The following is a 27,202-nucleotide window of genomic DNA, read 5'->3' as shown; positions in this document are numbered from 1 at the left end:
GATTACAGTGGTCAAAAGATAGCTAATATATTAAAGGTTTACAAGCTATAGATTTACTTTTCTATGCATTTATGCCATTGCACTAAATTACAATACAAACCAAGTGGCATATTTTAATAGAAAAATACAAGCTGACGTTTCAAGTAAACAATTCACAAAACTAGTCTCTGGAGTTTTGAATTCTTGTAAAACAACATGAACTGTTTGCATGGGCACATTATAGTGACACTTAATGGAACATGAACAAGTTTAAAGTTAAAGATGCATTCAAAAGTGCTCTTTTGCAAGCTAAACCAATGATGTATACATGGAATTACTAACACTTTTGCTTAGCATTCATGTTATCAAACATATTTGAGAGAATAATAGTCTTTAAAAAATATTCTGCATAGTGCAGATCTGCCCCCTCATGACCGCTGCCATGTTGACACCACATGACCAACCATTTTTAGTTGTTTTAGGTCTAATTAATTTACTCTAGTATATTTGAATTAATAATAATAATAAAAAACTAAATTTTCTTATGTGGGAAAGGCTTGATTATTTATTTTATTATTTTTAATTATTTAATTAATTTTCTTATCATATTTTCTGCCCACAGCCTAAGCACATGCAAGACTCTTCAGCATAATAGACAAACCACCAAACTCAAAAACATTACAGAAACTACTGTGAATGTTCAACATAACTGAACATCAAACACTAACTTACAAAGCATGCTAGGAACTACAGATCCGCTGCCCAGTTATATCAATGATTCGGTTTTAACACAAATGAATTAAGCTTTGATTTTTAAATATAGATGGAGTGAACACAATGCAATAAAGTTGTTACAAAATGTTCCAAATTGTGTTACTTCAGCTCAATCAATCAGTCGATAAATAATAAAATGAGTCACAAAATACAGGTCCTTTTAAAAAAATTAGCATATTGTGATAAAGTTCATTATTTTCTGTAATGTACTGATAAACATTAGACTTTCATATATTTTAGATTCATTACAACACAACTGAAGCAGTTCAAGCCTTTTATTGTTTTAATATTGATGATTTTGGCATACAGCTCATGAAAACCCAAAAAAATCTCAAAAAATTAGCATATCATGAAAAGGTTCTCTAAACGAGCTATTAACCTAATCATCTGAATCAACTAATTAACTCTAAACACCTGCAAAAGATTCCTGAGGCTTTTAAAAACTCCCAGCCTGGTTCATTACTCAAACCCGCAATCATGGGTAAGACTGCCGACCTGACTGCTGTCCAGAAGGCCATCATTGACACCCTCAAGCAAGAGGGTAAGACACAGAAAGAAATTTCTGAACGAATAGGCTGTTCCCAGAGTGCTGTATCAAGGCACCTCAGTGGGAAGTCTGTGGGAAGGAAAAAGTGTGGCAGAAAACGCAGCACAACGAGAAGAGGTGACCGGACCCTGAGGAAGATTGTGGAGAAGGACCGATTCCAGACCTTGGCGGACCTGCGGAAGCAGTGGACTGAGTCTGGAGTAGAAACATCCAGAGCCACCGTGTACAGGCGTGTGCAGGAAATGGGCTACAGGTGCCGCATTCCCCAGGTCAAGCCACTTTTGAACAGAGAAGCAGCACTGGACTGTTGCTCAGTGGTCCAAAGTACTTTTTTCGGTTGAAAGCAAATTTTGCATATCATTCGGAAATCAAGGTGCCAGAGTCTGGAGGAAGACTGGGGAGAGGGAAATGCCAAAATGCCTGAAGTCCAGTGTCAAGTACCCACAGTCAGTGATGGTCTGGGTTGCCATGTCAGCTGCTGGTGTTGGTCCACTGTGTTTTATCAAGGGCAGGGTCAATGCAGCTAGCTATCAGGAGATTTTGGAGCACTTCATGCTTCCATCTACTGAAAAGCTTTATGGAGATGATTTCATTTTTCAGCAAGACCTGGCACCTGCTCACAGTGCCAAAACCACTGGTAAATGGTTTACTGACCATGGTATTACTGTGCTCAATTGGCCTGCCAACTCTCCTGACCTGAACCCCATAGAGAATCTGTGGGATATTGTGAAGAGAAAGTTGAGAGACGCAAGACTCAACACTCTGGATGAGCTTAAGGCCGACATCGAAGCATCCTGGGCCTCCATAACACCTCAGCAGTGCCACAGGCTGATTGCCTCCATGCCACGCCGCATTGAAGCAGTCATTTCTGCAAAAGGATTCCCGACCAAGTATTGAGTGCATGACTGAACATAATTATTTGAAGGTTGACTTTTTTTGTATTAAAAACACTTTTCTTTTATTGGTCGGATGAAATATGCTAATTTTTTGAGATAGGAATTTTGGGTTTTCATGAGCTGTATGCCAAAATCATCAATATTAAAACAATAAAAGGCTTGAACTACTTCAGTTGTGTTGTAATGAATCTAAAATATATGAAAGTCTAATGTTTATCAATACATTACAGAAAATAATGAACTTTATCACAATATGCTAATTTTTTGAAAAGGACCTGTACATAAAATGTAATACAGCTGCTGTTAGTGTCTCCATGAAGGGCATCCACGGGATATTCATTGAACAAAATAAAGAGCAGGACTTTATTTTATCCACCAGGAATTGATTTGATTGAGAAAAGTTACATACTGTACCAGTAGGAATATATATGCTTGCTAAAAACAGTTTAGCTGCCTACTTAATATTACCCAATAGCCCAAGCAGCCTAAGTGGCATCAATTAAATAAAGTTTTTAACTGATTGAGGATAGCAAATCCACTAAATAAACAAGAACATTCATCAAGGAATAAATAAGGACATATTTGATTTCATGTTGACTTTAAGGGTCCAAATAATATATATGTATGCGCATGAAAGGTTAATGCTTGCCTCTTGGCCTAATCCGAGCTTGTGATAAACCTCCCAGATCACTGAAGCTAAAGTGGCCTACAATGGTATGTAACCACAAGTCATATGCCCTATCTATGGTATACTGGCTTTCTTATTCAAACTCCCTCTGTGCTTTTTCATTAATCTTTTACATGACCTTCAATGCGTTGTTTCAGATGCTGTTTGTATGAAGTCATGGTTTGATATTCATGTTTGTACAGTTCAGGATTGTATTACTTACTTAAATTTGTTCCCTCGGTTTCACAGACAAGGCTTAAGCCTAGTCCCAGACTAAAATGTAAACCTGAGTTGTTTCAACTGAAAGAAACTTGCACTGACTGATCTTAAAATATATCAATGCCTTTGTTTCGTCTCAAGATGGACACCACCAGTATTGTTTTTTTTTCTAAGGCATGTTTATAAAAATTACTTAAATGTCCTAAGTGAACTATGGCCTAATCCTGGCCTAGTCTTAACTCTGTCTGTGAAACCATGCCGTTATGTGTTAAATATTGAGAGATTATTTATTCATGATCTATTTATTGTTTGCATTGCTGTTCAAGAATGACATCACAAGCTTAAACAGGATACACTAGCTTTTTCAAGTATACAGGAGACAATTGTGCTTAAAATTACTAAGCTTTGATGCTAAAAAATCAAGATGACGAAAAAGACAAATTGCATCGCTTAAAGCTCATGAAAACAGTGCAAATAATAATTAAGTGCTTTCTATGCTTCTATGCTTGCAGGCGTAACACACTGTACAGGCTCATGGCTGGTAGGCTGCCGCACAAGCCCCCATTGAGGCTGGGCATTGGGGCCCAGAGGCCATAGAGCTGGCTGATGAAGAAGAAGCAGATTGACTTGGCCCTTGGTACCTTGAGGAGGAAGAAAAGAACAAGGTTTAAATGTGGACAATTTATTTCAGCTTTCTGGGGAGCAGCTGAATAATAGATGTGCAGGGTACTCACCACGATCTGGCTTTCATGACCCGGGAAGCGGTCGTCCGCTTTCTATAAAGGCTAAAGTCACGTATCAAGTCTTGGGTCCTTATATCTGACCTCTGAAGGTCCAGGGGCACCATGGTGGCTGGAGAAATGTCCAGCTCCAGAAGCATAATGTTCTCAGACTGGGACAACAAAAGATTTTACAAGATTATACACTACTGTTCAAAAGATTGGGGTCAATTTTTTTAAATTATTATTATTACGGTTTAATAAGAAATTCATACTTTTATTCAGCAAAGGCACATTAATCAAATGTTACAAAAGATTTGTGTTTCAAATAAATGCTGTTATTTTGAACTTTCTATTCATCAAAGACTACAAACATTAATTGCCTTCACATAATAATAACAAGAATACATTTTTCTTGAACACCAAATCAACAGAATGATTTTTGAAGGATCATGTGACACTAAAGACTGGAGTAATGATGCTGAAATAGCAAATAAGTAACTTAATTAAGTGACTTAACAAATAAGTGATTTTTAAAAAAAATAATAATATAATAATAATAAGTGACAGCAATGTTGACAAAAAAAGTCCTATAACTCAAAAATATTACATTATATACTAACATGATCACTTTTATGATGCCAGTAAACTGTTATAGATGCAATTTTTATAAAATTCTGGATCAGTCTCTTGGGGTTGAATAATTTTGATTGCAACTGTAAATGCAGCTTTGCTGAGCATTAAAAACTTTTTAAAAATCTTACCAACCTCAAAATTTTGATAATGGTAATGTATATTGTGTTGCTAAATTTACAAAAATGTTATTATTACCTTAAAACAGTAATATGATTTATATTATAGTAATATGATTGGAATTTTTAAAAATGACTTTATCTCTGTACAATACTAACCCTGTATCTAGAAGGAGACCCGGCTGACACAGCAGCTTGAGCATATTGACTAATTGGTCTCTTGTGTCCCACTACAGAAGTTGGCCTTCGTCGGACGAGAGGGGAGTTACTGGAAAATGAGAGAAAATACAATATCATCAGATAAAAACATAAACCTTTTTTTACTGTAATGTTAGGAAGAACGTTGTTCTTTTACGTACTTTTCGGAAGGAAGAAGAGGTAAGATTTTCCACTGGTCTTCCTCGCTGTCGAAGTGGAGACGATTTATGATCTTATTCTTTTCCTCTGGAGGAATGAAGTTCTCAATAATCAGGTTTCTGGAAAAAATAAAAAAGGGACAAGTGAAAAAACCCAAAACCATCACGGCAGGATTACAGGAGTTTTGTCTTTTTATAGCTTATTTCAGAATAAAACTGTGAGAACAGGTGAGATATACTTGAATTTCATCTCTCTTGTGAGCTCATTCATTGTCTGCTCCAGTTCCTGCCTCATTGTGACATGTTCATTGATGATATCTCCAATCTCAGACCTCACCAGCTGCAGCTTGCTGTAAAACTGAGATGAACAACCAATGCAGTGTTAAATGGGGTGAAAATAAGACTAAAATTTAAGCACTTAACATATCTAATGTCTGCTGTATTAAACAGGGTTACTTTTCCTATGAGCATCAAATACCCATGTTACGAACATAATTTAAAGAAAGTGAATAAAAAACAGTACACTCTAATAAACGGTGGCCTTGAAAACACGATTGAAAATTGCTTGAATGGTTCATTTTGATGATTAAAATTAATTGAATTGATTGAAAAAACACAAGCTAAACTTTTTAAGCAGGCAGTCTAAAGGTCTAAATATGCCATGCCTGATATGATATCTACAGTAAACTATGATCATGAACAAATTTTGACAGGGATAATGTACAGTGAGCCAGATATTATCACAAAATAAACCAGGTATCTGGACCTTGCTTATTGTGCCTATTGTACATTATAGGATTTATGAAAACATGCCAAATAAATACAAATCTGGCCATAAAATATTAATTTAAATCTAAAGTAGCTGGAGATGTCAATTATAAAGTTTAGCTCTCAACCTTTTTGACTCAAGGCCATCCTTTGATAATATTCAAAGAACCCCTGTCCTCATAAAGTGATATGTAAATTTAAACTAATTTTTAATACTAAATTTAAATGCATTTAAGACTTATTGGAGCCTTGGAAGTTTTCTAAGACTCCCTAGTTGTTCCCGGCCCCCTGGTTGAGAACCACTTTTATATAAGATATTTGACAACAGATTGCTACGATTGACTAATCAGAATTGAGTATTCCTTACACGTAAGTCTAACATAATGTGCTATACTTACATTTCAAATGTTCTGCTTCAAAAAGAGTGAGCTGTTTGTGTATGTATGTATGTGTGTGTGTGTGTGTGTGTGTGTGTGTGTGTGTGTGTGTGTGTGTGTTTGTGTCAATGACCTTACGTACCTTTTTAAGTTTCTTGGTCTTAAATTCCACCTCTTGCTGTAGAGTGGTAAACGTCTCTTTCAGTTCAATCGTCTCTTCATCTTGTTCGAACATCAGCTGCTGCATCTCTCTTTCCATTCTATCCTAAAAGAATGTATCACATAAGAGATTCTGATTCTTCAGGTGTTTTATGTTGCTGTGTATTATAATTACTATGTATATAGCTACTTTTGTACTACAATCACCTGCTCAGCGATCTCCTGCCTCTTCAGTTCTAGCATTTTCTGCTGTTCATTGGTGTGGTCAATGATGTTTTTCCCTCCAACCAGAAGCTTACTTTCCATAGCCTATAAAAAACATGGCACAAAGTATATGATGTGGTTTATGAATGATTTAGTGTATAATCTACATGAAGAAAAAAACTGTGGAAAGAACTAACCTTGTATTTTTCAATCAAAATTTCCATAGATTGCTGCTCCTTCAGCAACTCTTCCACAGTCTTAGCTTTCTCGTCTACGGTGCCAAGTTTCCTGCTAATATCAGACTTGTAATTGGCAGAGGTCTTGGCCATCTGCTGCTTCCACCAATAGTCCTCCACACTCTCCTCCTGAACGGTCTCAACGACTCCCACCTCTCCATCCCTTGGAGTTTCCACTTCTCCGCTGCTCATGCTCCTCTTCATCATCATACTTTTTCTCCTCCATCTCCTCCTTTCTTTCGCCAGCATCCCTCGTTCCTCGAGCTGTGCCTTCAGCCGGGCTATTTCCTCTTGGAACTCACGGAGCAGGGCGTCTTTGGGGTCCTCGTTGATCTTTGGCTTGTTCCTGATGTTCTTCGCTCTGTTGGCATACCTCAGTGTGGTGAGCGTCTCATCACAGTGGCACGAAGCTGGTCCAACGGTGGCCACCATAACGGTTTTAGAGTTGCCTCCGAGGGAGTCCTGTAACAGCCGGGTGAGTTTGGAATCCCGGTAGGGTACGTGGGTACTCTTCCCATCCACCAAAGCCGAGATAACATTTCCAAGAGCGGAAAGCGACAAGTTTATTTTCGCAGCCTCTTTAAACCTCTGTCCCTGGACACCTGTTTTGCTTTGCCGTTCACTGCCGGCCAGATCCACCATGTTTAACTTTCCAACACGAATGTGGTCTTCACCATCAATGCCCATTTCACTGCATTCAACAGTTATGACAAAAATCGCATGAGATCTTGAGCTACGCTCATTCATTTTGGTAAATCCGACAGATCTTGATTGGTTCCCCAAGTTCATGACATGCTCAATCTCCTTTATGTTCTTAGTCACCACAGATGAGAGATCTTTAACATAAACACCCAACTCAGGATTTTCCTTGAGCTCCAGTTTTTTATTGTTGTCTTTGCACAGAAGGTCTCGTATCTCTTCTTGATATATTTCAATGTAAGACACTCTCACGAGATACTGTTGATTCTGAGACCTGGATATGTGAGTGAAAATGTGCTGAAACGAATTTGGGATGACGCCCCTCCTTTCGGGGTCTGTGGGCACACCTTCCATTGTATATGTTTTGCCAGTGCCAGTTTGCCCATAAGCAAATATAGTTCCGTTGAACCCGTGCAAAACAGAGTCAATAAGAGGTTTGCATGCATAGTCATACAGCTCGTTTTGTTTCGAACCCACGTCATAGACGGCATCAAACGAGAATGTTTTTAAGAGGCTTCCGGATGATTTGGGATTACGCACGATCACCTGTCCCAATCTGACATCTACTTCAACAATTCTTTCTTGATTCGTTGCCTCTTCCTTCTTGTTTAAAGGGCGGCAACGCACCACCACCTTTACCGCCTCTGATTTCTTGCCAATCGACATGGATCGCGGTCGCAATAGGCTATTTCTCTTCATCATTTCTATGAAAAAGCCTGTACGTCTTTAATATTCTGCTGTTAGCCTATATATGAATGCGAGGAAGGATTAAATTAAATACGCACATTCACATGCAGCCTACACATACGCATTTGAATGCGGCAAATGTATGTCCATCCTATGAAAACAGAAGCGCAGAACATCTTGGTCCAACGCCTTCATTCCACTCCGCTTCATGCACCGAGCCCCGCGCATCTCCTGCTCCGGCGGCACACGCCCTGCTCCTCGCAGACAATAGACGGAGCGCGATGCTGATAGGTAGACTAGCAAATTTTCTCTCTGCGTGAAGTGCTGACGCATTCGGTGTGCAGGTTATAATCATTCAATCATGAGATTATTGGCGATTAAGTTATTATAAGTAATAGAGCACAAAAATGCGGTATATGGCTAAAAGAGTTCATTATGCTCAAAAATTAGACTAGGTTTATGGGAATTAACCTTCATGTTTGTTTAGGGTTCGAGAGAAGTCAAAATCCTTTAATAGCTCAAAATTTATGAAGATTACTACACTTCAGTTAAAATACTTGTATGAATAGCCTACGTATATGAATACAAAAAATAAATAAAAATAAAATAATCATCGTTTTTCTTTTTGATTATTTTATTTTACTATGTTCCTCACAGACACACATATACAGTTACAGTACACACATTATACACACATACTGTATACACACAATCAAAAAATGAATGAAATGGAAATGAAATGTAATGTTATTCCTATTTGATATATGCTATAAGGATGATAGATAGATAGATAGATAGATAGATAGATAGATAGATAGATAGATAGATAGATAGATAGATAGATAGATAGATAGATAGATAGATAGATAGATAGATAGATAGATAGATAGATAGATAGATAGATAGATAGATAGACGCATACATACATACATGCATACATACATAGATTATCATATGGGATTATTGCATAGCCTGTTTTACAGTCCCCATCTGTATAAATAATTTTAATAATGTTGTAATGGTTAGATACCCTAATGTTAATATCCCTATTTGACCTATTACATTTTCACATCCACATGGTGGAATATTTAACATATACATATAATTTAATTACACATATAGATGAGGGCTGCAAAATATACGGTCACAATGCTATATGTCTGTATCATCATCATTGTATTCTATCTATCTATCTATGTCTGTGTCTGTCTGTCTATGTCTGTCTGTCTGTCTGTCTATCTGTCTGTCTGTCTGTCTATCTGTCTGTCTGTCTATGTCTGTCTGTCTGTCTGTCTATCTGTCTGTCTGTCTGTCTATCTGTCTGTCTGTCTATGTCTGTCTGTCTGTCTATGTCTGTCTGTCTGTCTGTCTATCTGTCTGTCTGTCTGTCTATCTGTCTGTCTGTCTATGTCTGTCTGTCTGTCTGTCTGTCTGTCTGTCTATCTGTCTGTCTGTCTGTCTATCTGTCTGTCTGTCTGTCTGTCTGTCTGTCTGTCTGTCTATCTGTCTGTCTGTCTGTCTGTCTGTCTATCTGTCTGTCTGTCTATGTCTGTCTGTCTGTCTATGTCTGTCTGTCTGTCTGTCTATCTGTCTGTCTGTCTGTCTATCTGTCTGTCTGTCTATGTCTGTCTGTCTATGTCTGTCTGTCTGTCTGTCTGTCTGTCTGTCTGTCTATCTGTCTGTCTGTCTGTCTGTCTGTCTGTCTGTCTATCTGTCTATCTGCATTTAGGTCTTTTAGAATTTTGGGTCCAAAAATAATTTCGAATAGAACATGAATAATATTAATGCACATACTGAACTTTCAGGCTGGGTAATAATACTAATGTGACTCATAATTACAATCATTAAGTTTATGGGTAATGCTAATCTTTCTTTATTACCAGTGTAACTAATCTGTGCAAACCTTGGAGTAATTTTCGTCCATATGCACTGATTGCTATGATTTACATTGTTTGAGCGGCTTCAGACTGTGTTCTCACTGACCACGTGACTCCAGCGTTCAGTCATATTCGGCCAATGGGATGCGTGTCCCCGCTCAGACCGTGTGGAGAACTTTACCGGGTGCAAAGTCTCAAGTTTCGTTTAACTTGTCCTGCAGATTCACGAGCGTCTTTTATTCCATTATCAGTCCATAGCGTCCGTTTCGGTTTCTGTCTTACATGAAAGTATGAATGAATGTTTCGCTGTGCAGAATTTTCTAGTCAAGTCGTGAGTTGCCAATAGCAACAGCGTTTACGCGTTTATTTTCAACATTAATAGCTTCTTAATGCCATAGACATCTAAAATCGTTTTTGTCACGAAATGTAAATTATTACAAGTACTAAAAGAAACAAATTATCTTTTTTTCGTTGTTGTTTTGCCGTTGAAGACAAAAATGGGTTTGGGACAGAATCGCGTGCGTTTGCTGGGTATGCTGTCTTTAACGCTTGTGTTTTTCATTGTTGAAGTTGTGGTAAGCAGGATAACTGCATCTCTCGCAATGTTGTCGGACTCTTTCCACATGCTGTCGGATGTAATAGCTTTGGTAGTGGCTTTAATCGCGGTGAGTTTTGCGGAGACAACTCGTGCCACAAGTAAAAACACGTATGGATGGATCCGCGCAGAAGTGATGGGAGCGTTAGTTAACTCCGTGTTTCTGACGGCCCTCTGCTTCACGATTATATTAGAAGCCGCTGAGCGCTACTCGCTGCCTCACGAGATTGAGAATCCACGCGTGGTCATTTGGGTTGGTGTTGCTGGTCTCCTGGTGAATGTACTCGGTCTTTTCCTGTTCCACGGACACGCTGGGTTTGGTGGGCACGGACACTCTCATGGGGGTCACTCTCATCTTCACAACACAAATCGCAGAGAGTATGAAAAACCAAAGGCACACGAAGAAGCATACGATCTCATGATAAACAGCAACAGTTCTCAAGGAGACCAAACTTCTGAACTCAAATCAGGTATTTGATTTAAATAACAATTTTATTTATTTGTAAATAATAGTATATTAAAAGTTTGTTTTTTCATTATTACTTTATTTATAATCTAACATACAAATACATTCAGGATTGTCACATTCTTGGAACACCAGGAAATATTATGGAATTTTAAAATGGTTATTTTTACACCTAGAAAAATAAAAACATGGAAATTCTTAAAATCAATTTTAAAAAGTCCTGTTCCCACAGTCCCGGAAAACCTTGAAATATCAGGGAATGTCAAAAATATAAATAAAAAAAACCTAGTCTATAGTCTGGTTTTCAGGCGACCAGAAAAGTAATGGGAATAACATAGAAATACAGAAAGTCATGTAATATCAGGGAATTTCAAAAGTGTGATTTCCAGGCCTGGAACAGTCATCAGAATTAATAAACTCTTAAAACGATCATGGAAATGTCTGTAGTCAGCATCAGGTTTTTGGTTGCACTGTATTTTACAGTGCATTTACTTATAGTGTACTAACTTAAGAAAGTACTAAAATATAAGGTAACTACGTGGGGTAGGTAAGGTTCAAGGATAGTACCTATTGTAATTACTATAATAAGTACATAGTATGTACATGAGGAACAGGACTGTTCCTGTTTTTTAGTTAGTATTTCTTCAGCTAGAAATTGGTATCCAGTCAAAAACATGGAAATTCAGAAAGTGTGGAACTGTGTCAATGCAGTTTTCTATGGTGAATATTTTAGTGCAAAAAAATCCCCATAATATTAGTTTGTTTTTGTTTTTTTATGGGATTTTGTCATTTCAAAAAGTGTGATAGTTTGGCTTCATTTTTATGCACATAACCTAATGAAAAACACATATAATTGAAAACAATGCTTTATTTTTCTGCTCATTTTGCTGACTTTTCCAGACAGCCTAAACATCAAAATCACTGCTAATGGCTCGTTGGAGGACTTGGATCATAGTTCTGAGTCGGCCTCCCAGATGAACATGCGTGGGGTGTTCCTGCACGTGCTCGGTGATGCATTAGGGTCCGTCATTGTGGTAGTCAACGCCTTGATCTTCAATTTTGTGTGGATACCATGCCACAGCGACACAGTCTGTTTCAACCCCTGCCGTAGCAGCCACTTGTCTGAACACCAACATGTTAATACCACAGTCCTGAGCATATCCAAAACACCTGACAGGATGCCCAGAACGGTCTCTGTGGCCGGACCATGCTGGGTGCTTTACCTGGACCCAACGTTATGTGTAATAATGGTGTGTATTTTGCTCTACACAACGTTCCCTCTCCTAAAGGAGTCGGCTCTGATTCTCCTACAAACAGTACCCAAACAGATCGATATGCACAAGCTGAATGGGAAGCTAAGGAGCTTGGATGGAGTTAAGGCTGTTCATGACCTGCATATCTGGCAGCTGGCTGGGTCTCGCATTATTGCAACCGCTCACATCAAATGCACGGATCCAGCTTCTTACATGGACATTGCCAAGCGCATTAAAGACATTTTCCACGATGAAGGCATCCATGCTACTACTGTTCAGCCAGAATTTTCTCCCATTTCTGAAGGATTTGGTGACTCTCAGTGTGAGCTTTCCTGTCGAAGTCAATGCGAACGCAAGCTATGTTGTAATCCGACTAAAAGGGCTAAGCCAGAGTCGGAGTTGACCAAGAGTAAAGAAAAGTCCTGCAGGCACACTGTAGGATGGTCTGATCGGAAAGAAGTGGAGGATACTGTACATACAGAGATGGAATCAACGGTTTAGGACATTATATTGCATGAGTTGCACATGTCCACTTGCTCATAGCTGATTGCTGCAGGAAAAAAATAGGGCAATTGTCTGGACTTTTTCAAATCTGCTTATTGCAGAAGTGTGTCTTTTAGAGAGCTGGGTTTGTTAAACCCAACAACATTCAGTTCATGCTGTGTTCTGTATATAATCCAGATATATAAAAAAATGAAAACAACTTTATTCATATTATGTATATTGGTTCTTATTGATTACTAGATAGATAGGTAATAAATGTCACTATACGTATTTACAAATGAAGACATATTGATGCCTAATAATAGCAGATATTTATTTTTTCATAAATAGTTTGTTATACTCCAAGAATATTCCTGGTGTATTAGTGTGTTTTTAAAGACTATTTCAAATCTGCTTGTTGCAGAAGTATGTTTGAGAGAGCTGGGTTTGTTAAACACAACAACATTAGATTTCATGCTGTGTTCAATATATAAACCTGATATATATAAAAACTGAATCCATATTTTGTATGTTGTTTCTTATTGATTGCTATAAAGATAGATATTAAAGGTCACTTTACATATTAAAAATGAAGATATTGATGCAAATTATTAGGAGATGTTATATTTCATAAATAGTTTAAAGTATAATTCAAGAATATGCAAATTCATGTTGCATCAGTTTTTTTAATGAAAATATCATACACTTTTGCGAACAAATGCAGGCCTGCATGTTCATCAAATTAAACAATTCCTACAATATTCAAATTTTTGGCATTGTAAACATTTTTTAATTAAATACTTTTGTGGTTTATAATCCACAGAAATATATAATGTTTATTAAAAAGTTTTTACATACTTACTTTACATACTGTTATCATCGGAGTCTCTTTTTAAAGAAACAGTTCACCTAAAAATTCTAATTTGAATGAAATTTAAAATGAATGGGTGCCGTCAGAATGAGAGTTAAAACAGCTGCTAAATTATCCATAACTTTGCTTTCTCCAGTGAAAAAGTCATCTGGTCTAAGTCAGGAGAGAAATATGCACAGATGCTATTTCTGTTCTGTTTGAGTACTTTTCTAAACAAATATTTCAGTATTTTAATGTGAGAAGGCAACAGGGGATCGATGGATCCCTCCTTTTCACTGGAGAAAGTATTATTATGGATTATGAATATGGTATTTTGGTCAAAGGTTTTTAAATTTACACACTTTAATGATGGATTTGTTTCTTACAAACATACAGCTTTTAATGTCACAAAATGTTAATTGATGGGCTGGAGTCGTGTGGATTATTGTGATGTTTTTATCAGATGTTTGGACTCTCATTCTGACGGCACCCATTCACTGCAGAGGAACCATTAGTGAGCAAGTGATGCAATGCTACATGAGATGCAGCGGTCAGTGGTGTCCTCTCACACAAAATGACATCTTGCTCCTTGCACAGCTGTACAAACAGATCATGTCTTTAATGGACCTTGGAACCAACTGCACTTTAAACACTGAGATAAGTATTTAGTGACTTGGTTGAATTCTTTAAATAGATTTCTACTCTTGCATGGCTATGTGGAGGATCAGGGGATGTTTGTTATGAAACAACAGTATTGGGATAAGGGTGGGGAGCACTTAATGAGGGCAGTGTGATGCAATCAGTAAAGCAGTGTATGGGGCCCTGTTTCAGAACAATGGAGAATGGTTCTTATTCAGTTATTGCATAGTCTTCAAATCAATTCTCTAGGATAAGAGACCTGATGCGTGTCTACTATTGCAATAATTAATAATTGATTGACAGCTATTGACAGTCATGCAGCAATCAGTGTCTTGTGCTGTTTGCGTTGCTGTACATCTGTAAGGAGATTTTTTTCTTGCTTCTTAAGCAGGTTAAATGTGGAAAAGTTCATTTGAACCTATTGACTGTTGAACTGAGAGTATGATGAAGGGGCTGGGGATGACCGAGTTTATCATGTGAGAACGGTCCCGAGTTCAGATGGAACTCGTTGTGAAAGTACAAGCCTTACAATGAGACCACTGTAACATGCAAGAACAAAATATAAAGAACACAACCTTTTGCTTGGTTAGTACAATAGTGCTTCATTATTGATATTACTTTCCAGTAAAAACATGACATACAGCTACATAATTTATTCATACTTTTTAGTCCTTTCAATACTTACTAAAGGCCCATTCACAGCAAGGGCACTAACTATAATAATAACAATAAAGATATAGTGGTAGATATAGTGGTGTGAGTGGGGCTTAGTTGGTAATTTAACTGCAATGTTGCAAAAGCACAAGTTACTATCAAATTAACAACTCACAACAATATCCTAATGTTCCCAACTATTAGTAATATTTTTGGCAATTTTGATTTATTGGCAACGTAACTGCGATGTTGCAATCCCTTGCAATTATGATCACCAAAGAGATCATTCATAAATAAATAAATGGGTTTGATCTCACCCAAAACTGATTAGAAGGCATATATTAAACCACTGGAATCATGGATTATTTTGTGGTGCTTTTACATAAAAATACAAATTTTGGTCACTATTAACTTGAATTGTATAGAGTAGACCTACAGAGCCAAAATATTTACTAAAAATCTTTGTGTACTGCAGAAGAAAGGACGTCATAGGCCACATAGGATGGCATTGAAGGGGAGAAAATTATTAATTTTAATATGGGCTGAACTGTACCTTTAAGAAACAGTAGTTACAACATAAGAAATATAGCAAAGTAACAATAAAGAGGAGTGGGGGAAATAAATACAGACTGTACAAACAATAAGTGGAAAAAATCACAAAGTTACTGCAATTATGTCTTACAGAGGTAATTTTATTGCGTTTTTGCCATCTTGTGGATGAACATTACATTGCAGGCTTTCAAGCAATTGTGGAGATATTGACAGAGTTGCAACTGATTGCACATTATTAGTTGAATAAAGCAAACGAAATCCATAACACTTGAAATAAAATAAAAGTTTTATTATTCAATATTTTCATTAAGTTTAAGATGATGTACTTAACTAAAAGTAAAACAGAAAATAATAATAATTTAAAAATTTTAAACATGAAAATATAACAGAAAATTCATTCAAAATACTAATAAAAACTAATCTTAATGATACAAAAATGACACGCATTAAATGATCATAAATGCACACTATGTAGATACATAAACTGGGGGAATCCCTCTATTGCTAATTATTTTTTTCCTAAAGTGATGCAAAAGTATATTTTCAGCATAACTTATTGAGTAAAAAGTTGAAAGTAAAATGTTAATGTGTTAGTACTGTATGTCTCTGTTTTGCTTTATCCATATGATATGAGAAGCTAGTTTAATTAGTAACCTATAATTATGCAGAGATATTTAAAATGAATTAATTGAAATATTCATATAATTGAAATGATCTTATACATTCACTCGTTACCTGAGGTAGTGTTATAGAGCAGGTCTGTGGCAGTGCAGTCAAATACATGTCTCCTCCTCCTCTAGTCAGTCATCACACACATTGACCTCCAAACATGGCCGGCGTACGAGCCCTCGGTTCCCTCTCCAGGCTCACAACTAGAAGATATACTCTGTTTCCAGGTACTTCACACAACCACAATCTTTTCTTACAGTTCTTTACATCCCTGTCGTATATCGCTTTGACACTTGCATAAATAAACCACTTTGAAGAGTCATATCTCAGTCATACTCCACAGTAGTAGCTTAGCTCAACTGCTAATTAACTCAAGGTCTAGTGATGAATGTTTTGTGAATGTATAAGTTTCAGTTTACATTGCAGTAACATTACGGTGTATGCAACGAAATGCTAGTGTTTATAAATGACGTTTTTATTTTATTCACTAGCGTTAGCATGCTGTTCCCATTCAGATTGCTAATACTGCCAATTATCTGTTAATGCATGGCAAAACGAATAAATATAAATATATATAACGTGTTTAATATGGAGTCATTCCCTCTGCCGTTGAAAACTAGTGTAATCGGGGATGTTTGGAACAGACCTGCTACTTGGTTTCTAATACATAATATAAGAATTATTATTAAATTATGTCTGATAAGTCAGATTTGTTTAGAGAGACACTTTGTATTCAGTTCATAATGTGTTCATCGTCATTGAGAAGTGTATGGCATTATCATTGTGGTTGTAGTGTAGGTTAAGGGGAAAGTAGGTTAAAGTTCATGTGTGACTGTAATACTGGAGTAGTGTCCTCTACAGGACTGTCTGCATTCTTCTGCGTGTCTTTCAACTTATCCTAGCTTGACTATGAAGGTAGATCAGTAGCTAAACTCGAGAGCTTGTTGATCTGAATGTGAGAACTTGTCATATTAACATTCGTATTTGTAAGTTGAAATTTACACTCACAGCTCTGATCTGAAAATATGAATCTTTCGATTTGCACACACAGACGATAATCAACCCTCACTGGTTAGAGGTCTTTTATATGTGACCCTGGACCACAAAACCAGTCTCAAGTCGCTGGAGTATATTTGTAGAAATAGCCAAAAATACATTGTATGGGTCAAAATTATCGATTTTTCTTTTATGCCAAAAATCATTAGGATATTAAGTAAAGATCATGTTCCATGAAGATATTTAGTCAATTTCGTACTGTAAATATATCAAAACTTAATTTTTGATTAGTAATATGCATAGCTAAGGACTTAATTTGGACGACTTTAAAGGTGATTTTCTCAATATTTAGATTTTTTTGCACCCTCAGATTCCAGATTTTCAAATAGTTGCATCTCGGCCAAATATTGTCCTATCCTAACAAACCATACATCTATGGAAAGCTTATTTATTCAACTTTCAGATGATGCATAAAACTTAATTTCGAAAAATGGACACTTAAGACTGGTTTTGTGGTCCAGGGTCACATATTTGCTATTATGACTTCTGAGAACCTTGTATATTCATCACTATTAACTTTTTTTTTTTTTCATCCAATAAAGGTGTCACCAGACGGACCTTTAGAGTTGCTGCTTGTATGATGGGTAAAATCATTATATATTACATATAAAATAAAATGAAAGTGTGTGTGTATGTATATATACATGCATGCATACATACATACATACATACATACATACATACGTAGATATGGATAAAAGATGAAATTTCCCGTTTTGGGGACTGCATTAGGTGATTTTATATACACAGAAAGCATATTAAATGCTTCTAAATTTGTCTACTTTAATGCTTCAAATAACGTTTGTGAAAATAAAATTTCAAAATATTCAACATATGCTTATTCTGAACTGTACTTAAAGTATATTAACGAAAAAGTGACCGTACTGAATTATACTCTGTAATTATATGAACTTCTTGTTGACATACAAGTACCTAGTGGTTTGAAGGATTGCGGCAAAGATTGATAAATATTTAAGTAGACAGTTAATTAGTATTTTAGGGCTGCACTGTGAGTATTTCAATGTCATTGAATGATTCTTGTTCTTAATATGCATGACAAGATTTTTTGGTATGCAAATTATTGTTACACTAAATAATTTTTTTTATTTTAATCATGATAAATATGCATGAGATCATATTTTGCTCAGAAATGATAAAATAAACAGAAAACATTCTAATGAACGAAAAAATAAAAACATTTAAGGCTGTATTAAAGTAAGTTTTGATGCCTTTTCGTATACATGTATGTGTGTGTATGTGTGTGTATATATATATATATATATATAACATTTATTTAGTGTTTTTATAATCTCTATTTCATGTGTTGATTGTTTTTTCATGTCTTTTCAATGTTTCCTCAGCTCGTACACATGTGAACTATGAGATCAAGGGAGATGTAGCTGTGATCCGCATGAATGACCCCAGTGCACGGGTAATAATTATCTCCTCAAAACCATGCATTTATGCATTCAAATGATATTATAATATATCGAAATGTGTTTTTGTGGTGACTAGGTCAACACGCTGTCTGTTCAAATGCAAAGTGAGATGACAGAAGTTATGGATGAGATTTGGGGAAACAATGCTGTCCAGAGTGTTGTTCTCATCTCATCCAAACCCGGCAGCTTCATTGCAGGAGCAGACCTTAAGTTAGTATCAGGATTCATAATATGTTTATTAACTGATTGTGGTGATCATTATCAAATACAATGCTGATATCTTGCCTGTGTGTGTGTGTTTTTTTTCCTGTACCATGTATTTAGCATGATTCAGGCCTGTAAGACTGCAGAGGAGGTTACAGGCCTTTCTCAAGAGGGCCAGAGGATGTTTGAGAAGATTGAGAAGTCTCCTAAGCCTATTGTCGCTGCCATTAATGGATCGTGCCTTGGTGGAGGATTAGAGGTATTGGATTTGTGTGTATTTGTGGTCATTTTCTCCTTCCACATGGTGAACACAAAGATTACAGTCAAATTTTGGACCTAATGTTTAGAAATTTTCTGTATATGTTTTATCATTTGTTAATGATTATTAGTTATACAAGCAATAAATTAGATAACTGAGAAGCAAATAACCTAAATTCAACACTAAAATTGAGTTAGCATTTAGTTCTACAGAAAAAATACAGTGTTGATATTGTGTATTTTGTCTTTGTAGTTTGCTATTGCCTGTCAGTACAGAATAGCCACCAAGAGTAAGAAGACGGTTCTGGGCTGCCCTGAGGTCATGCTCGGCCTTCTGCCTGGAGCTGGAGGAACACAGAGACTGCCCAAAATGGTCAGCAATATGCCAACATCACATTTAGTAATGATTCTCTTGATTGATTCTTCACGACTCAAGTCTGATTGTTTTTGCACATTTCGTTTATACAGCTTGGTCTTCCCAGTGGCTTTGATTTGGTGCTAACAGGAAGGAGCATCCGACCAGATAAAGCCAAGAAAATGGGACTGGTTCACCAGCTGGTGGATACTCTTGGTAAAACAATTTCTGTATATTGCAATTGTGTATGTAAAACAGTATATTGTGAAATATTGAAACAATGTTATGTTACTTAATATTTTTTATATATTATAAATGGTAATATTTTTATTAATATAAATACTGATATTTATATTTTAATGTTTTTTGGCAACCATAATATGTTTTTCAGGATTCTTAAATAGAAAGATCATTATACTTATATTTATATTTTTAGTATAAGCATTCAAGTCTTTCCTGTCACTTTTCATCTATTTATTACATCCTTGCTGAATAAAAGTATTAATTTATTTTTTTAAAAACAGGGCCTGGATTGAAGAGTCCAGAGGAGAGGACCATTGAATACTTGGAGGAAGTAGCTGTGGAGGCTGCCAGAGGGCTTGCTAAGAAGCAAATCCCACTTACCAAAGAAAAGGGCTTGATGCAGAGTAAGTGTTTGCAATAGTCAAATTAGTAGTCAATTATGTGTCTAAAATAATTTAGAAACTACAATTTAATGAGACTTTTGCATAGTTAAGATTAAAACTGTTAATCTTTTGCAAGATTAAGAATATTGCCTTTATACACCACAATTTATGCTTTATCACTGAAATTATTCAGGTTATATCTAATTATTTCCTTGCAGAAATTCAAGACTATGTCATGAGTTACCCGTTTGTGAGACAGCAGATCTACAATACAGTTGAGAATAAAGTCATGAAACAGACCAAGGGACTGTACCCTGCCCCACTGAAAATAATTGAAGTATGATATTTGTTATTCAGTGTGATGTGTTATCTTAAATCATGGTAGAAATAGAAAATTATGTTCTGCTTGTTTTCTCTTTCAGTGTGTGAAGGCTGGTCTAGAACAGGGTCCGACTGCAGGTTACCTGGCTGAGGCACAGGTGCTGTGAAAAGTTTTTAAACTGTTTATTATCAGTTCTATTCTACATTTAATTTAACGAACAACATCGCATGAATTATTCCACTTAACTAGACATCACTTTCCTCAAAACCTCACCCGCGTTTCTGATCAGGTGTATTTTTCAGGAGGATTTTGAACGTTGCAACTGAAAGCATGTTGAATTAGCTGTCAATTTTCATTTAATGATAATATTTGGTTAATGCAGGCTTTGGTTAAAAATAAAGACAATGTATAATATTAAAATGCACTCTTCATCTCCATTTCAGAATTTTGGCAAGCTAGCCATGAGCCCTGAGTCTAAAGCACTTATTGGCCTTTACCACGGTCAGGTCACATGCAAGAAGAATCGATTCGGAACCCCTGGAAAGGAAGTAAAGTATGTATATTCTTACTCTATAATCATGAGTAAATTTGTAAGGTAGATTGACAGTTGCTGCATGACTTAATTGATAATGCAGCTACTTAAACCTGCAGTCAGTAACTTTTTTTGGTTAAAAATAATCCAAAATCAGTTTTTGAGCAAGTACATAACCAGCCAGTGTTCAAAACTATCTCCTTACCTTAGCCCGATTCACAACGGTAAGCTTATAATAATGTTTTCTAATTTGAGTGGTACTGGTAGGGTTTCGCGGGAAATTTGTGCATGATGCTGCGTCATTACGTCACGTCTGTAAACATAAAGATTGAGTCCCGGCTAGTAGGCTATATCACGTGAGGATACTGCAGGTGGCGGATCATTTACAGGCTTTTCTCACAGCAGCTGGAATAATTACATTTATAATTTTGATGGCGGATTGGAATCCAGAAGGGATTATGTGTTTATGAAGCGCATGTAAGTGACTGAAATTAGATTATACATTTGCATCTGATTACAGATAACCTACATGGGATTACACAAGTTTTGTATTTTAAAGAGAATAATTTGCTGTTTTGGTTCAAACTATTTCTTTATATGAAATTGGAATGAAATGACAATTAATGATTAGACTGTACAGAAATTGTAACGCTAATACACACCACATACATATAGTCAAGCAATGCTGATGTTTTGTAATGGTTTTTTCCTCAGTTGGTCAGAACAAAAGTGGCAGACTTGTTACTTACTTGTTCAGATGACAATATCCACTGAAAATTCTTATTTGGGTCATATATTCCAAGACGTAGGCTAGAATCTAGGATTCCCGAAGTACAGTATCCACACCGGTGTGGTGACTGACAGTCCATAATTCATAATGGAATCATAATTCCACAAATAACTGCAATTGCAGGTTTCAAACAGAGATGGCGACAAAGAGGCAAAACTTATGGACTGCAGCTTTAATGATTTATGTTTATTGCTTGTAAAATAGTAATTTTTCTTGATTTATTTTTGTTTTTAGAACACTTGCTATCTTGGGAGCAGGGCTGATGGGCGCTGGCATTGCTCAAGTGTCTGTAGATAAAGGCATTCACACCATTCTTAAGGACACTACACTGGAAGGACTCGGTCATGGAGAGCAGCAAGTCTATAAAGGGTGAGTATTAAAGGGATATTATTAAAGGGTTTATTATTATGAAAGGGTTTCAGTAATGCTTCAAGGGATAGTTCACCCAAAAATGAAAATTCTGTCATAAATTACTCACCCTCATGTCGTTCCAAACCTGTAAGAACTTTGTTCATCTTCATAACACAAATTAATATATTTTTGATTAAATTGGAGAGCTTTCTGACCCTCCATAGACAGCAATGCAACTGACACGTTCAAGGCCCAGAAAGGTAGTAAGGACATTGTTAAAATAGTCCATGTGACAACCGTAATTTTATGAAGCTATGAAAATACTTTTTTGGTTGAAGCTAAACTGTGCAGAGCTGTGGCCCTCCAGGAATTGCGTTTGAGACCAGTGGATTAGAGCGTTCGATTCATATGGAGGTTTTATTACACCTTTATGACCTGTTTTGGTTTCCTGGACTTTCAATGGAAGGACAAATCTCTTAATTTTCATTAACAATGTATTCATTTCTGTCTTATGGGTTGAATTTAATTTTTTCTGTGAACTATTCCTTTAAGCTAAGTTAAAGTTGCTTTGATGGTGGGAGAGGAGCATTTATTTTTTTCATTTTATTATTTTTTTATTCTGTTTGTATATTTTATTGGCTTTTGTTAGATTTATTTAATACTATTAATTTTATTTTATTTTCAGGCTAAATGACAAGACTAAGAAGAAGAGTATGACATCATTCGAAAGGGACAGTTTTCTCTCCAACCTAACTGGACAGCTTGACTACAATGGCTTTAATAAAGCTGACATGATCATTGAAGCTGTTTTTGAGGACCTGAGCATCAAACACAAAGTCCTAAAAGAAGTTGAAGCAGTAAGTTAAGATCTAACAAGACTGAGATTTCAAATTCTCCTAAATACTAAATCCTTGATGATACCATATTTTCTCATCCCAGGTGATTCCTCCACACTGTATATTTGCTACCAACACATCTGCTTTACCAATCAAAGATATTGCAGCTGTCAGCAAGCGACCTGAAAAGGTAAGAAACTTGAGTTCTTGACCACCATGTGAAGTTTAGAGACAATCTTGAATATGTTTCCTGTTTTGTTTCAGGTAATTGGAATGCACTACTTTTCTCCAGTCGACAAGATGCAGCTACTGGAGATCATCACCACTGATAAAACCTCCAAGGACACAACAGCCTCAGCGGTGGCGGTCGGCCTGAAGCAAGGCAAAGTTATTATCGTTGTTGGGGTGAGACATAGATTTTCAAAATTCACATTTTATGGGTCTGTTATCCACTAAAATGCTTTGGAATAACAAATTGCAATGTTTGTCTTCAGGACGGACCAGGTTTCTATACCACCAGATGTCTAGCTCCCATGTTGGCTGAGGCAGTGCGTGTATTGCAGGTTTGTGTATTTCCTTCTGAATTATTCATTTATTCCCATCTGTTGTAAAAGTGTTATATATATATATATATATATATATATATATATATATATATATATATATATATATATATATATATATATATATATATAAATATATATATAAATATAAACCAGGCTATGATGACACTCTTAATAGTAACATGCCTGATATGCAGATCTTTGTATTTTCAACATACAGGAAGGTGTTGATCCCAAGAAGCTAGATTCCCTGACCACAGGCTTTGGCTTTCCTGTTGGTGCTGCAACCCTGGCTGATGAAGTGGGCATTGATGTGGCAGCTCATGTGGCTGAAGACCTCGGCAAGGCCTTCGGCTCCAGATTTGGAGGGGGAAATGTTGAGTTTTTGAAGAGCATGGTGGACAAAGGATTTAAAGGTACATTCTTTAGCTTAAGGACAAAGTATAGTTTTGATGTGAATGTGTTTGCATACAGCTGAACCTTCAAAATAGAGTGTGCGAACGCAGGGATCAATCTCCAAAGATCAATTTTCAAAAGCAAAATAATATTTGAAACATTAAAGTTGTAATTACTGGAAAATAATCATATTAAATCATAATAAAGTATAATAATATTTGTTAAAATAATAATATTAAATACTATTAGAAAATGTAAAAAAAATTGTTCAATACGGTCTAATTTATCATATGTTTTCTTATGTAGTTGTTTTATTTTGGTAGTATTCATTTGTCTGTTTTTTCAGCAGTTAAATACTCATTTAAAGGGATAGTTCACCCAAAAATTATCATTTATAATTACTCACCTTCTTGTTGTTCCAAACACGTAAGACCTTCGTTCATCTTCAGAACACAAATATTAAGATATTTTTGATGAAATCCGAGAGCTCTCTGACCCCGCATAGACAGCAAGGACACGATAAAGGCTCAGAAACATAGCAAGGAGATCGTTAAAATAGTCCATGTGACATCAGTGGTTCAACCGTAATTTTACGAAGCTACGAGAATACTTTTTGTGCGCAAAGAAAACAAAAATAACGACTTTATTCAACAATTCTTCTCCTCTGTTTATGTATGTGATACTCTCCAAAATGCAATGTATGTAACGTATGTGGGAATGTTGTTTACATTCAGATCAGAGCGTAAACAACGTAAACACATTTACATGTGTTACTCTTCAAAATGGCGCTATAGGGTGAGCTTCGTAAAAATACGGTTGAACCACTGATGTCACATGCAATTAATGACGGAATTTTCATTTTTGGGTGAACTATCCCTTTAAGTCTTAATCTTTAGCGGGCTTTAGCGATGTTAACATGTTCAGTATAATTTGTCATAAATTATTTCTTCTTAATTTGCAATTAGGCCGTAAATCAGGCAAGGGCTGCTACATCTACCAGCCTGGACTTAAACGCAGGGATGTGAACACAGAAGCTCTGGAGATTTTGGAATCATACAAGCTGACGCCAAACGCTGCTATGTAAGTTGTCCAGACTCTTTAGTTTCAATTCGTAAGGTAACATTTTAACAGGACAGATGCAGTGTTATTGTTCTGTAATAGGGTAATCCATCATTTTTCATCCAAGGAAAAGAAAAAAAACTATTTTTGTCATCACTGCTTCTTTCTGTCTCTCCACCCAGATCTTCAGACTCAGATATTCAGTACAGGTTGGTGTCCCGTTTTGTGAATGAGGCTGTTCTGTGTTTGCAAGAGGGAATCCTTGCCAGTCCAGTGGAGGGTGACATTGGGGCCGTGTTTGGTCTCGGCTTTCCACCCTGCCTTGGAGGTGAGAGTCCAAAGTCTAGATTTACTTTGATTTGAACTTATCCTGAAACTGTAAAAGAAATTTTAAAGGATAATGTGCATTCAGTCCCATCATTGTGTTAATTATCTAATTGCAGGACCCTTCAGGTTTGTGGACAGCTTTGGCGCAGACAAACTTGTGGAGAAGATGAGAAGGTTTGAGGAGGTCTTTGGGAACCAGTTTACACCTTGTCAGCTGCTGCTCGATCACGCAAAGGATCAGAGCAAGAAATTTCACAAGTGACTTTAGCCATCATGTGCCATTACTACTTCATTGAAGTTTCAGAGATTTACGTGAAAAACAAGCAATCGCGATTGTGCACTTAAAACGAGAATACAGAATGTGAAGGGCCTTTTTGTTCCTTAAAACAGACATAATACATTACAGTATGAAATATCACTTTTCCCAGTAAGATGCCATGTGCATGACTAATATTCAGGTAGACTTTAGCCAAGCGATAGTCTTTTACTGAATTAAATGAATTGGTTTTTGAGTTGTTTTTGTATATTAACGAACTCTTTAGGTGAAATTATTTTCTAATGGTTGTGTACAAACTGTACAGGCAGAGACATCAGGCGCATTCCAGTACAGCCCTGGTGTCAAAATCAAAACCTAATGCTCATGTTTTCTGGGGTATAGTCCAAAAGCACTTGTCTGTAAAATAACTGTTTTAATTTCAGTGAGCTTTGATGCTCAATCTGTCTCTCTGGACATAGAACGTGGCCTCACATAAAAAAAATAATGTCTGTGAAATAAATGAAATGCTCAAGTCTTCTGTGATTATGGTGTTTTTATTGATTCCATGTGGTTTTTACAGATGGCACCATTTAGGTCATGGGAACTTCTCTTTCTGATGTTATAAGCATGATGTAGACATGCAGAGCTGTTATGATACATTTCAAACAGGGTGATAATCTGTTAACTACCTACTTTACTAAAAAAAATGTCTATGAAACATACATTTTATAATGACAAACTTGATTCAATAATATTAAAAATATAGGATGTATATTAAAATTTAAATGAAGCTGTACAGCATCTTTATAGTAACTTGAATACTACAGCAGAAAACATTTTTTTAGATCATTATTGTAGCATAATATGAAATATGTCCCTGTCTTTTCTACAGACCTGCTGAAGTGCAATCAATAAACTAAATGGAGTGGAAAGGTCAATGTTATTTTCTTATAAGGAGAAAACCGGATCTCCAACAGGGGGCGCTCCATAGATCAGTAACATAAATAAAGTGAAGTGAAGTGACATACTGCCAAGTATGGTGACCCATACTCAGAATTCGTGCTCTGCATTTAACCCATCCAACGTGCACACACACAGCAGTGAACACACACACACCGTGAACACACACCTGGAGCAGTGGGCAGCCATTTATGCTGCGGCGCCCGGGGAGCAATTGGGGGTTCGGTGCCTTGCTCAAGGGCACCTCAGTCGTGGTATTGAGGGTGGAGAGAGCACTGGACATTCACTCCCCCCACCTACAATTCCTGCCGGCCGGGGACTCGAACCCGCAACCTTTGGATTACGAGTCCGACTCTCTAACCATTAGGCCACGACTTCCCCTGATCCAGTGTAATTTGCTAATTAAATGAAGAAATCAACTTTGGATGTGTTTATTTTGTGATAATCACCAGCTGACTACATTATTCCACTTATTGCACTGATATTTGAAATATCTTTCTGGACAAGTGTTATTTATGTATCATTTATATACTGTCATAGTTTTTCTTAATATTTTAAAATAGTTTCGTATTATTACTTAATTTTCATTTAATTTTTTTTTAAATTTCTGTATATATTAGCTTTAATAGATTTTTTTTAGTAATTTTTTGTTTTAGTAAAACTTGTTTTCAGTTAGTTGTCAAGTTTTTTGTATACATTAAATATTTTTTTATTCATGGTTGTACATTATTTTAAATGAAATTGTTCATTACAAAATAGAAAACTTTTAGCTACAAAATTATTTCATGTATTCAG

The 27,202-nt window shown here is 36.3% G+C and overlaps 4 protein-coding genes across 5 annotated transcripts in view; 2 read left to right on the top strand and 2 right to left on the bottom strand.

Annotated features, from left to right (window-relative positions):
- The window catches only part of LOC306850608 (dihydropyrimidinase-related protein 5-like), a 618,334-nt gene that overhangs the window by 166,591 nt on the left and 424,541 nt on the right, over positions 1 to 27,202 (bottom strand). The gene's annotated exons all lie outside the window — the stretch shown is intronic.
- On the bottom strand, positions 3,375 to 8,299 carry LOC306849948 (kinesin-like protein KIF3B). Its single transcript, XM_079385338.1, has 8 exons — positions 6,615 to 8,299; positions 6,421 to 6,522; positions 6,197 to 6,319; positions 5,149 to 5,267; positions 4,913 to 5,029; positions 4,713 to 4,821; positions 3,817 to 3,974; positions 3,375 to 3,723 (listed from the first exon to the last, which is right to left on the bottom strand). Exons 1-8 carry the CDS (start codon positions 8,052 to 8,054, stop codon positions 3,615 to 3,617), a joined length of 2,277 nt encoding a protein of 758 aa, XP_079241464.1. The 5' UTR covers positions 8,055 to 8,299; the 3' UTR covers positions 3,375 to 3,614.
- Positions 10,076 to 13,297, top strand: LOC306850095 (proton-coupled zinc antiporter SLC30A1-like). The gene is made up of 2 exons (XM_079385536.1): positions 10,076 to 10,981; positions 11,878 to 13,297. Exons 1-2 carry the CDS (start codon positions 10,414 to 10,416, stop codon positions 12,729 to 12,731), a joined length of 1,422 nt encoding a protein of 473 aa, XP_079241662.1. The 5' UTR covers positions 10,076 to 10,413; the 3' UTR covers positions 12,732 to 13,297.
- On the top strand, positions 16,154 to 25,982 carry LOC306850749 (trifunctional enzyme subunit alpha, mitochondrial-like). Of its 2 annotated transcripts, XM_079386590.1 has the most exons (20): positions 16,154 to 16,304; positions 17,676 to 17,717; positions 18,495 to 18,565; positions 18,649 to 18,782; positions 18,897 to 19,035; positions 19,288 to 19,407; positions 19,503 to 19,605; positions 19,914 to 20,036; positions 20,234 to 20,352; positions 20,438 to 20,494; positions 20,781 to 20,890; positions 21,894 to 22,028; positions 22,696 to 22,867; positions 22,950 to 23,036; positions 23,111 to 23,251; positions 23,341 to 23,409; positions 23,630 to 23,825; positions 24,771 to 24,885; positions 25,047 to 25,192; positions 25,308 to 25,982. In XM_079386590.1, exons 1-20 carry the CDS (start codon positions 16,238 to 16,240, stop codon positions 25,451 to 25,453), a joined length of 2,292 nt encoding a protein of 763 aa, XP_079242716.1. In that variant the 5' UTR covers positions 16,154 to 16,237; the 3' UTR covers positions 25,454 to 25,982. The 2 variants fall into 2 exon arrangements, with proteins under 2 accessions (XP_079242716.1, XP_079242717.1); XM_079386591.1 differs by lacking the exon at positions 17,676 to 17,717 and having other exon boundaries at positions 16,211 to 16,304.

This window comes from Barbus barbus (assembly GCF_936440315.1).
Source record: "Barbus barbus genome assembly, chromosome: 30".
Classification (NCBI taxonomy): domain Eukaryota; kingdom Metazoa; phylum Chordata; class Actinopteri; order Cypriniformes; family Cyprinidae; genus Barbus; species Barbus barbus.
This window is presented reverse-complemented; position numbering and strand designations above follow the sequence as displayed.